The sequence below is a fragment of the Staurois parvus genome, unplaced genomic scaffold, assembly GCF_062004578.1.
Source record: "Staurois parvus isolate SC_StPar_1 unplaced genomic scaffold, SC_StPar_1.0 ptg000034l, whole genome shotgun sequence".
In the NCBI taxonomy this organism is placed as follows: domain Eukaryota; kingdom Metazoa; phylum Chordata; class Amphibia; order Anura; family Ranidae; genus Staurois; species Staurois parvus.
Genome location: NW_028317830.1, coordinates 318,788 through 330,185, shown reverse-complemented (window position 1 = coordinate 330,185; position 11,398 = coordinate 318,788). Strand labels below are relative to the sequence as shown.

General features: G+C 41.6%; 1 protein-coding gene across 1 annotated transcript; it reads left to right on the top strand.

Annotated features, from left to right (window-relative positions):
- Nucleotides 1-9,247: 9,247 nt before the first annotated feature.
- LOC149470633 (taste receptor type 2 member 8-like) lies at nt 9,248-10,171 on the top strand. Its single transcript, XM_089661074.1, has one exon. It carries the CDS (start codon nt 9,248-9,250, stop codon nt 10,169-10,171), a length of 924 nt encoding a protein of 307 aa, XP_089517200.1.
- The last annotated feature ends 1,227 nt before the right edge of the window (nt 10,172-11,398 follow it).

Sequence of the window (11,398 nt, the reverse complement as noted above, 5' to 3'; positions counted from 1 at the left end):
CTAGAAATCCCTACATTAGGTCTTCGGGAATAAAAGTGGATTTATGGATTTGGACTTAAACCAGAGAAAATATTTTTATTCCTAGTTTGATTTGAATGTCATTTTATTTAGAAGGTATATAGATATATTTCTGGTGTGGGAGGTATATAGATATATTTCTGGTGTGGGAGGTATATAGATATATTTCTGGTGTGGGTGTGGGAGGTATATAGATATATTTCTGGTGTGGGAGGTATATAGATACATTTCTGGTGTGGGAGGTATATAGATATATTTCTGGTGTGGGAGGTATATAGATATATTTCTGGTGTGGGAGGTATATAGATACATTTCTGGTGTGGGAGGTATATAGATATATTTCTGGTGTGGGAGGTATATAGATATATTTCTGGTGTGGGAGGTATATAGATATATTTCTGGTGTGGGAGGTATATAGATATATTTCTGGTGTGGGAGGTATATAGATACATTTCTGGTGTGGGAGGTATATAGATATATTTCTGGTGTGGGTGTGGGAGGTATATAGATACATTTCTGGTGTGGGAGGTATATAGATACATTTCTGGTGTGGGAGGTATATAGATATATTTCTGGTGTGGGAGGTATATAGATACATTTCTGGTGTGGGAGGTATATAGATATATTTCTGGTGTGGGTGTGGGAGGTATATAGATACATTTCTGGTGTGGGAGGTATATAGATATATTTCTGGTGTGGGAGGTATATAGATATATTTCTGGTGTGGGAGGTATATAGATACATTTCTGGTGTGGGTGTGGGAGGTATATAGATATATTTCTGGTGTGGGAGGTATATAGATATATTTCTGGTGTGGGAGGTATATAGATATATTTCTGGTGTGGGAGGTATATAGATACATTTCTGGTGTGGGAGGTATATAGATATATTTCTGGTGTGGGAGGTATATAAATATATTTCTGGTGTGGGAGGTATATAGATATATTTCTGGTGTGGGTGTGGGATGTATATAGATATATTTCTGGTGTGGGAGGTATATAGATATATTTCTGGTGTGGGAGGTATATAGATATATTTCTGGTGTGGGAGGTATATAGATATATTTCTGGTGTGGGAGGTATATAGATATATTTCTGGTGTGGGTGTGGGAGGTATATAGATACATTTCTGGTGTGGGAGGTATATAGATACATTTCTGGTGTGGGTGTGGGAGGTATATAGATACATTTCTGGTGTGGGAGGTATATAGATATATTTCTGGTGTGGGAGGTATATAGATACATTTCTGGTGTGGGAGGTATATAGATACATTTCTGGTGTGGGAGGTATATAGATATATTTCTGGTGTGGGAGGTATATAGATATATTTCTGGTGTGGGAGGTATATAGATACATTTCTGGTGTGGGAGGTATATAGATACATTTCTGGTGTGGGTGTGGGAGGTATATAGATACATTTCTGGTGTGGGAGGTATATAGATATATTTCTGGTGTGGGAGGTATATAGATATATTTCTGGTGTGGGAGGTATATAGATATATTTCTGGTGTGGGAGGTATATAGATACATTTCTGGTGTGGGAGGTATATAGATATATTTCTGGTGTGGGTGTGGGAGGTATATAGATATATTTCTGGTGTGGGAGGTATATAGATATATTTCTGGTGTGGGAGGTATATAGATATATTTCTGGTGTGGGTGTGGGAGGTATATAGATATATTTCTGGTGTGGGAGGTATATAGATATATTTCTGGTGTGGGTGTGGCAATATTTAGGATAATGTAATCTTTATCTCTCTCTAGCCTCTAATCCGAATCTTTGGCGTATTATCATCTTACCGGCTTGCTGACCACATGACGCAGGAGCATGGCGGCAGAGCGGCTCTCCTGTGCCGAATCATGTATCTAATTTGTGATCCAGTTCTTCCGGGTAGGGGGGTGCGCGTGCGCCCACTGCCCCGGCTCTACTGTTATTAGTCAGAGCACAAGCTGATCAGTGGGTCCCGGCCAATGATTGTTGGGCGGGGGCCTACTGATCTGCAATGAGGATAAAAAGAAAGAACTCTGTGATAGTAAACAACACAGAGCTCTGTCATGACAGCGGGGATGTGCCAGTTGTTATTTCCCTGCAAAGCAGGGAATGAAAACCGGCACTTCCCTTAGTAAAAACAGTACACAGTAAATTAATCAAGCCCTGTTAGGCACACAGTTAACCCTTTTCTTGCCCCTGGATGTTAACCCCTTCCCAAACAGTGTCATTAGTACAGTGTCAGAGTACATTATTAGCAAAAATCACTGTATTAGTGTCACTGGTTCCCACAAAGTGTCAGTTAGTGTCAGATCGGTGTACTATCACAGTCCCACTGTAAGTCATTGATCACCGCCATTACTGGTATATAAATAAATAAATAAATATTCCAGCGCATATATATATATACATGGGCAGCACAGTGGTTAAATGATTAGCACTTCTGCCTGGCAGTACTGGGGTCGTTGGTTCAAATCCCAACCACGGCACCACCTGCCTGGAATTTGCATGTTCTCCCTTTGCCTGCGTGGGTTTCCTCCGGGTACTCCAGTTTCCTCCCACACTCCAAAGACATGCTGGTAGGTGAATTGGATCCTGCCTAAATTGCCCCCAGTATGTGTATGTATGAATGTGAGTTAGGGACCTTAGATTGTACACCCCTTGAGGGTTAGGGACTGATGGGAATGTACAATATATAAGTAAAGTGCGGCATAAATTGACGGCGCTATATAAGTACCTGAAATAAAAATAATAAATAAATATACACCAGTTTATAGACGCTATTACGTTCGCACAAACCAATCAATATACACTTACTGGGATATATTTTACCAAAAACATGTAGCGGAATACATTTTGTCCTAAATTTATAAAGAAATGTGACTTTTTAAAAAAAAATAAAAAATTGCTTGGATATATTTTACAGCATAAAATAAAAAAATATTGTTTTTTGTTTTCAAAATTATGTCTTTTTTTTTTTTTATAAAACGTTTTGATTATTTTCTTTATTAGGCATGTTACATGCATTTTGGCCTAAATTTCTGAAGACATTTGATTTTTAAATTTTTCTTTTGGATATATTTTACTGAGGGAAGTAAACAATATATATATATATTTTTTTTTTGCTCTTTTTTCATTTACAAAATAAAAAAGCTCAGTGGTGATCAAATACCACCAAAAGAAAGCTCTATTTGTGTGGAAAAAATGATATACATTTTATTTGGACACGGTGTTGCTTCACCGCTCAGTAGCGCAGTGTAGGATAATAAAAAAATAGCCTGGTCATGAAGGGGGGGGGGGGTGACCTTCTGGAGGGCAAGTGTTTAAACATGAAGCCCTGGCTGAAGAGGTCATATATTTATCCAGTGATTATAAATGATACTCCTTAACATGTTTGGAGACATTTTTCACCATTTCCATCTTACCTCTGAGAATGTATAGATTATGAAACACTCACATTTCTTATTATAAGGTGTTCCCCATAAAACATCGACATGGTAATCGTATCTTAATCATCGCTGAGTCCTACTGGATGTCATGAAGTCTTTTATATACATACATTGAAAAGTTATTTCTTAAGAAGCAACCTTGATTGCCATGAAGTTCCAACAAGCTTCGCTTTCCCAGAAGACTCTCGGGGCCTTTTTATCTTTACAAATGGTCTCATGTGAGGTTCTTCAGAAGGTATTCCGCATATCTCCTTCACAATTCATAGTTATCATTTAAAAACAGAGAAATCCTGACACTGCTAAGATTTTTTTTTTGCTCTCGTCTTTTAAAATTAGAGAAATCCTGACACTAGGAATTTTTTTTTTGCTCTCGTTGTCTCCTTGGTGGAGATGATCCCATCACTTCTAGTCCCGGAGGTGGCGTTGTATTTGTTGCTCATTACCTTTTCTACATAAATACAGACAACAGCCAAAGCTTAATTGATATCACAAATGTGCCAGCAAAACGTCTTCATTTAAAGATGCATTGTCCGCAGAATTTGCTCATCAGTTTTGGGTTTCCATGGACTAAAATGAGACTTTGAGCAGTTGGGAACATCATGACAATTATCCAGGAGCACAATACAAAAGTAACATTTTGGAATGAAGTCAAAAAAGATATCATAACTAAAAGATAACAAGTCAAATCCAGGATGAGTCTCATTATCATGATCCTGGTGGCCCGGATGTGTCCCTGGAGCTGAGATGATGTTAGGGGAGACTCACTGAGGTTTGTCCTCCAGACGTGTCTCAGCAGTGATGTGACACATTGACCGATGCAGAGACAAGTCAGAGTGATAGGAAGAACACATCCAAAGAATGAGGCAAACATGGTGTAACTGAAATTTATTGTAACATGAAAATATCTGGTAGTTGATAACAAAGTTCTGTTTTGAATAGGAGTGGCTTCTGTCAACCAGAAAAATGGCAAAGCGATGATGATTGAGCCAAGAAGTGACCCCACTATGAGCTGAGGAACAGAAGACAGGAACATGGCTTTCATCCTCAGAAGATAAGAGTGGGAGAAGTTCACCAATCGGACAAAGTAGAATATGGAGAGCCAAGCGGTGTTCCAGGTACTGGCAAAGAAGAAAGCGAACTGCAGGGTAAGCACTGATAGAAGTAAATTCTTTCCAGAGTTGAAGAACATCTCAAGACTTTCCAGCATGCCAGAAAATAACAGGCAGACCTGCATAAAAACATTTGTAAGACCTATTGACATGTGGATTTGGTCACAGACAACAGACTTTCTGCTATTTATCCATTGTAACAAATACAAAGTCAGAAGTAAAGAATTCATCATTGTCCCGGATAGAGCCGTGATAACTGAAAACACAAAAAAGAACAGATCCAGAGCTGAGAACATCTTAGAACAAGGACGAGTGTTTGTTGGATTCTCCTTCTGCAGAGATAAGCTGGATACAATAATAGTACAGATAGAAAGTGACATCTGTCAGAAGAGATTCAGAGAAGACGTATCATGGAATGCAAATCTCTCCAGGATCTGGTTGCCGGGTTTGATAAACATCTCATCAGGTTTCATAGGAAATTATTTGCTTCCCCCGATCCGTGTTTGGTTTGTACCGGTAAGCTCAGGAACATATTCAAAGGAAATAAACTGCTCTCTATAAAAAGAACATGCTGACCACTATTTTGTTTATGATTGCATCTGCCTTGTTGTCTCCATGTTCTTCTGTGTACTTTGTATACGATGTAAGCCTCCATGAAGTGTACGTGAATTAACTGATGGAGGAAAAAAGTACGTATAATACAGTGTTGGACTAATATGGAGTCTGCTATCCCTGGAGGTGATCCATGACATGGTGCTCTTCAAAATGATCAAACTGAGATGTCTAACCTTACCGTCCTCACCTTTCTATTCATTTTTTCTTCTCTTTTTCTCTCTTGTTTCACCTTTTCCCTGTTTGTTGATACACTATATTGCCAAAAGTATTGGGCCAGCCCTCTCAATCATTGGATTCAGGTGTTCCAATCCCCTCCATGGACACAGGTGTATACAATCAAGCCCCTAGGCATGCAGACGGCTTCTACAAACATTGGTGAAAGAATGGGTCGCTCTCAGGAGCTCAGTGACTCCAAGCGTGGTCCCGTGATAGGTGGCCACCTGTGCAATAAGTCCATCCGTGACATTTCCTGGCTACTAAATATTCCACGCTCAACTGTTAGTGGGATTATAACAAAGTGGAAGCATCTGGGAACAACAGCCACTCAGCCAACAAGTGGTAGGCCAAGTCACATGACAGGGCGAGGTCAGCGCATGCTGAAGCGCACAGTGCGCAGAAGTCGCCAACTGTCTGCAGAGTCAATAGCTAAAGACCTCCAAACTTGGTGTGGCCTTAAGATGAGCACAACAACAGTGCGTAGAGAGCTTCATGGAATGGGTTTCCATGGCCAAGCAGCTGCATCCAAGCCTTCCATCACCAAGTGCAATGTAAAGCGTTGGACGCCGTGGTGTAAAGCACACCGCCACTGGACTCTAGAGCAGTGGAGATGTGTTCTCTTTTAAGCACCTCTCCTGACTACTATTTCCATCAACCATCAGGAACTGCTGTGTTTAGATGCAATTGCTTCACTCTTATTTCCTGTCATCTTGGGCCTACCATGGCTACAGGCCCATAATCCACAAACTGACAAAGTTCTGGAAAAAGTCAGTTCCTATCTCCTTATAGCCAGAAATATTGCCTACCAGTGTCATTTCCTCCATCCACCACTTTATTATGCATGGACTCAAATGTTGAACTTGCTCAAGCAGTTCCAAAGGCCTACCATGAATGCTTGGACGTCTTCAGTAAACGGGGGCAGAAACCCTTCCCCCACATAGTCCTTATGACTGCCCCACTGAACTTCTCCCCGGAGCTGAGATTTCCTTTGGATGTATCTTTCCTTTGTCTGAACGAGAATTAGGGGCCTTAAAGGACTATATTGATGAAAACCTCCAGAAGAGACTCATTCGTCCTTCTACATCTCTGCCTGAGGCAGGAGTATTCTTTGTGTAGAAGAAGGATCATTCCTTCCGGCCATGTGTGGATTATCGTGAACTGAATAAAGTCACAGTAAAAAATCGTTATCCCCTTCGCCTGGTTCCTGAACTATTCCAAAGACATAAATCTGCAATTATTTTCACAAAACTGGACTTAAGAGGGGCATATAATTTGGTCCATATCTGGGAAGGGGACGAGTGGGAAAACTGCTTTTCGTACTCGATTGGGCCATTTCAAGTATTTGGTCATGCCCTTTGGATTGTGCAAAGTGCCAGCCATCTTCCAGCATTTCATCAGTGACATCTTCAGAGACTTTCTAGATATCTTCGTCGTAGTCTATCTGGATGACATTCTGATATTTTCAGTATCCTTGGAAAAACACTGGGGCATGTCAAAAGTGTTCTGGGTCGGCTCCGTCAGCATGGACTCTATACCAAGGCCGAAAAGTGTGACTTTAAGCACCGGAGCATTCAGTTTCTTGGCTTGATCATCTCCACTGACTGAATTAAAATGGATCCACAGAAAGTGACAGCAATTCTGGATTGGCCAGTCCCCACAGATAAGAAAGGAATTCAGCAATTTGTGAGATTCGCTAATTTTTACCTCAAATTCATAAAGAACTTTTCAGCTATCATAGCGCCCATCACGCAACTCACCAAGCAAGGTGGACTTCACAGACTGATTTTGAAACCTTAAAGAAGCTATTTACAACTGCTCCTGTCCTGAGCCATCTGAATGCTACTCTGCCTTACATCCTAGAAGTAGTTGCATCAGAAAATGCAGTCGGGGAAGTCCTTTCTCAACTCCAAGGACTCAAGGATCTGATTCATCCAGTTGCATTCTTTTCACAAAAACTTTCCTCGGCTGAGAGGAATTATGATGTAGGTGACCAGGAGTTTCTTGCAATTAAAACAGTCCTAGAAGAGTGGAGATATCAGTTGGAGGGAGACATACATCCAATTCTGATATATACAGACCAAAAAACCTTGAATATTCGAGGACTGCAAAATGCCTCAAGCCACTTCAGGCCCGGTGGGCACTTTTATTTTCAAGATTTGCCTTCCATATCACCTATAGACCTGGGTCCAAGAATACTAAACCAGATGCGTTGTCACGCATGTTTGAGGATCCTAAAGACGCTCCGGTACTGGACACCATTTTGGCCACAGGGAACTTTCTGCTTTTATATACCAGACTCTTGAAACAATTACAGCAAGCATCGGCAGGAACACCCAGCCCTCCCGAGATCACTTTGCAAGGCAGAGATGGACTACTGTGGAAAACTGAGCAAAGTTTTCTACCAGAAAGGGTTCAAGTCTTTGTCCTGGGATACTGCCATGATCACCCCTTGCTGGGCCATTTTGGGGTGCACAAAACTGTTGAACTGGCACAACGCACATTCTGGTGGCCAGATATGGAAAAAGCCTGTAAGGCCTATGTGAATGCATGTACCATCTGTATTCGAAATAAAAGTCCCCAAAGTAGAGCCTGGGGGTTGCTCAGACCTTTGCCTATACCTGATAGACCATGGAAAATTATCTCTGTGGACTTCATAGTAGACCTTCCACCTTCTGAAGGTTGTACCGCTATCTTCATGGTAGCAGATCGACTATCAAAGATGGCTAATTTCTTGCCCCTGAAAAATACGCCGTCTACTATTCACACTGCTCGGGTCTTTGTCAAAGAAATTGTCAGGCTCCATGGAGTTCCCGTGAACATCGTCTCAGACCGGGGGCTTCAATTCACATCAATAATCTGGAAAGCACTGTATGAAACCTTAATCACTGAAAAAAAATCTTTTTCCTCAGCTTACCACCCACAGACCAATGAGCAGACAGAACAGATGAACCAAAGTCTGGAACAATATATTCGATGTTTCACTTTGTCCAGGATGACTGGGTGTCACTGCTGCCGCTAGAAGAGCTTGCTTACAACAATTACAATCATTCAGCTACCAAGCAGTCCCTATTGTTTGCCAACTACGGGTTTCGCCCACCTTCTTACCTGATCTTGTCCTTCAATCCTCTGTTCCAGCTGTGCAAAGCGCTTTGGATTTTTTCACTCATAATAACAAGTTGTTACAGGAAACCATCACAAAGGCTCAGGAGGACAACAGGAAGGCTTTTGATAAAAAGCAAAGGGGAGAGCTGATCTTACAGCCAGGAGATCGGGTTTGGCTTGCCACAACGAACATGAAGATGGTTTGTCCCTCAAGGAAGTTGGCACCTAAGTTTGTGGAATCATTTCCTGTAAGCAGAAAGATTAATGATGTTTCATAAGAACTAACATTACCAGAATCCTTTAGAATCCATCCAGTATTTCATGTGTCTTTACTGGAGCCCGCAGTACCAGATCTTTTCCCTGATTGGAGATCGAAACCCCCCGAACCTGTCATTATTAATATGGATGAGGAATTTGAGGTTTAGTCTATCTTGGATGGCAGAAGAAGAAGAAGAAGGGGTCAGACACAGTATTTAATTAAATGAAAAGGGTCACAATCCAGAGGAGAATTCCTGGGAACCAGTACATAATGTGCATGCTATGGAAATGTCTCAGAGATTGTGTTACTCGGTGTGTTCCGTACTTTAGATGTCGGCATTGCAATGAAATCCATCACATTTATGCAAAGTCAGTCATGAGACGGATCTCTGAAGGCTTTTTCCATAATTCCAACCTCCAGTCTATCACTCTGTCTGCTATCACTGGACGTGTCCCGTCATCTCTGTCCGGAGCTCACACCAAACCTGGACATGTGGACTCCACGGTTCATCTCTTTTGCAGTCTGTCAGGTCTTGGGACTCATCTTGGCAATACCTTCTAACACTTGTATTGTGATGGGTAACCTGGACAGCATCAGGAAGAAGGAGAAGTTGAGTCCCACCGATCTGATTTTCCTGGCTAAGGGAATTGTGAATATTGTCCTCCAGTGTGTGCTGAGTCTACATGGAATGCTCTATGTGTTTTCTCCGAGAGTCTTATACATGAAGGGAGTCTATGCATTTTTGAACCCATCAGTTTACTTTCTAAACTACTGTAACTTCTGGTTGACCTTCTGGCTCTCAGCTCATTACTGTACCAGCATCACCAATCTCAGCTATGGGTTCTTCATCTGGTTAAAGAGAATTGTGTCCAATTTCCTGAGTCAGGTTCTATTCCTGACAGGACTTGGGATATTCATTGTGACATTCCTGGCCCTCTTTTCTTTGAATGCAGAAAGCACTATTCAGTCTTCTGAGAACAGTACAGAATCCTCTGTTACCGAGTTCCATATCAGTCTTTCCTATTTTGTTCCGAGGACCTTCCTATGCTGCATTCTGCCATTCTGCCTCAGTCTCCTGTGCCTGGTCCTCACTTCCTCCTTTCTGCTCAGACACGTCTGGAGGGTGAAGAATAATGACTCTGGATCAACACGTCCAAATCTTCAGGCTCATGTCACGGCACTGAGGACAATCTTCTTCTTGCTTCTCATCTTCACATTATTCTGCATGTCTCAGGTGCTTCTGTTTTTTCAAAAACATCCAAACTTCACAGAATTAGTACCTGCGATCAGTTGGAATTTACAATCATTATCTCCAGCTCTGGAGGCGGCCGTCATCTTTCAGGCCAGCAAGAAGCTGAGAAGGATCATTCTGAGAAGATTCTGGACCAGAAGCTGGAGGAACACAGAGACTTAAAATGTAGAGGATCCTATTGTTAAATGTTTATAAATATGTACTTTGAACTTTCTCCTCCTACAGAAATCAGCGTGATTGGGATGATCTTAAAATGTTTCCAAAGGCAAAGCTTTTTTGTATGCAGTGTGGAAGGGTTGTATCTCCTGTCAAGTTTTAATTGCTGTCTGTTTTCCTCACTTGAGTCATTCACCTTCTTGGTGATCATTGTCACTGGGGCTGAAAGTGATGAGACAATCTTACATTTGGGGTTAAACTAGAGCAGAATTAAAAGGGAAATTTTCCAATGGTGACAGCTGTCTACGAGGGGATTACCTCACTTTGGAGAGATTTTGTTGCATATACAGCAGAGAAAGTTATGAGAAATCTCTCAAATGCGAAGTAGATGGAAAAAAAACCTGACAGGGGTTTTAGGTATTTCCTGCCCCATCCCAAAAACATTGTGGCCTTAGATAAACATCAAACTACTTGTACACATTGAAATAAAAGTCACCCAGGTCCCACCCTAGCCTCCTCAATGCATAGATCTGGGTTCCTCCTCTAGCAAGTCCACACTTTGCTCTTCCCATGATACCTGACATCCAGACAAAACAATATAGCACAGGGCTGCCCACACCTGCACACATAGATCCTATAGAGGTGAATGGGACGGGGCTCCAGCTTTTCGGATATGCCCCATTCAAGTCTATTGGAAAGGTAATGCTCAGAAAGAGGCAGCCCATCACTAGGTTCTTACTGGACAGGCAGCAGGCAATGCACAAGACCACACCCATCAGAGGAGGACCTACTGTGAACCTGCTAGAGATGGAGATCCATATCTATGTGTTGGGGGGGCGGGGGCTAGGGAGGGTGGTGGGCAACTTTTTAAAATGCAGTTACATATTTAGTCAGGCTGAAAAAGAGACAAAAGTCCATCGAGTTCAACCAATAGAAACCAATAATCCACGGGCCGATGTGTTGCTGCACAACCATCACAACCAGTGAGCTTCATTTTTATAAAATGCTGCAGAAGTTCCAGGGGGATCTTTACTCTGCCAGCTTGTTTGGGGGATCTCATGTTCAGTTTTATAATACATTGGGTGTTTTTGAGTGAAAAGTTTCTTTCAATAACTTTAATTTTATTCTTCAATAGAGAGATTTACAGTCCTATTGCATCAGGAAGTGAGGGGAATTCTCTAGTGTGGGAATGTTGCCAGCTTTCAAGATGGTGGCAGCATTTGTATGTATTTA

Bases quoted from the DNA above. Each gene is read 5' to 3' on its own strand.
- LOC149470633 (XM_089661074.1), top strand. From the start codon at position 9,248: ATGTGGACTCCACGGTTCATCTCTTTTGCAGTCTGTCAGGTCTTGGGA.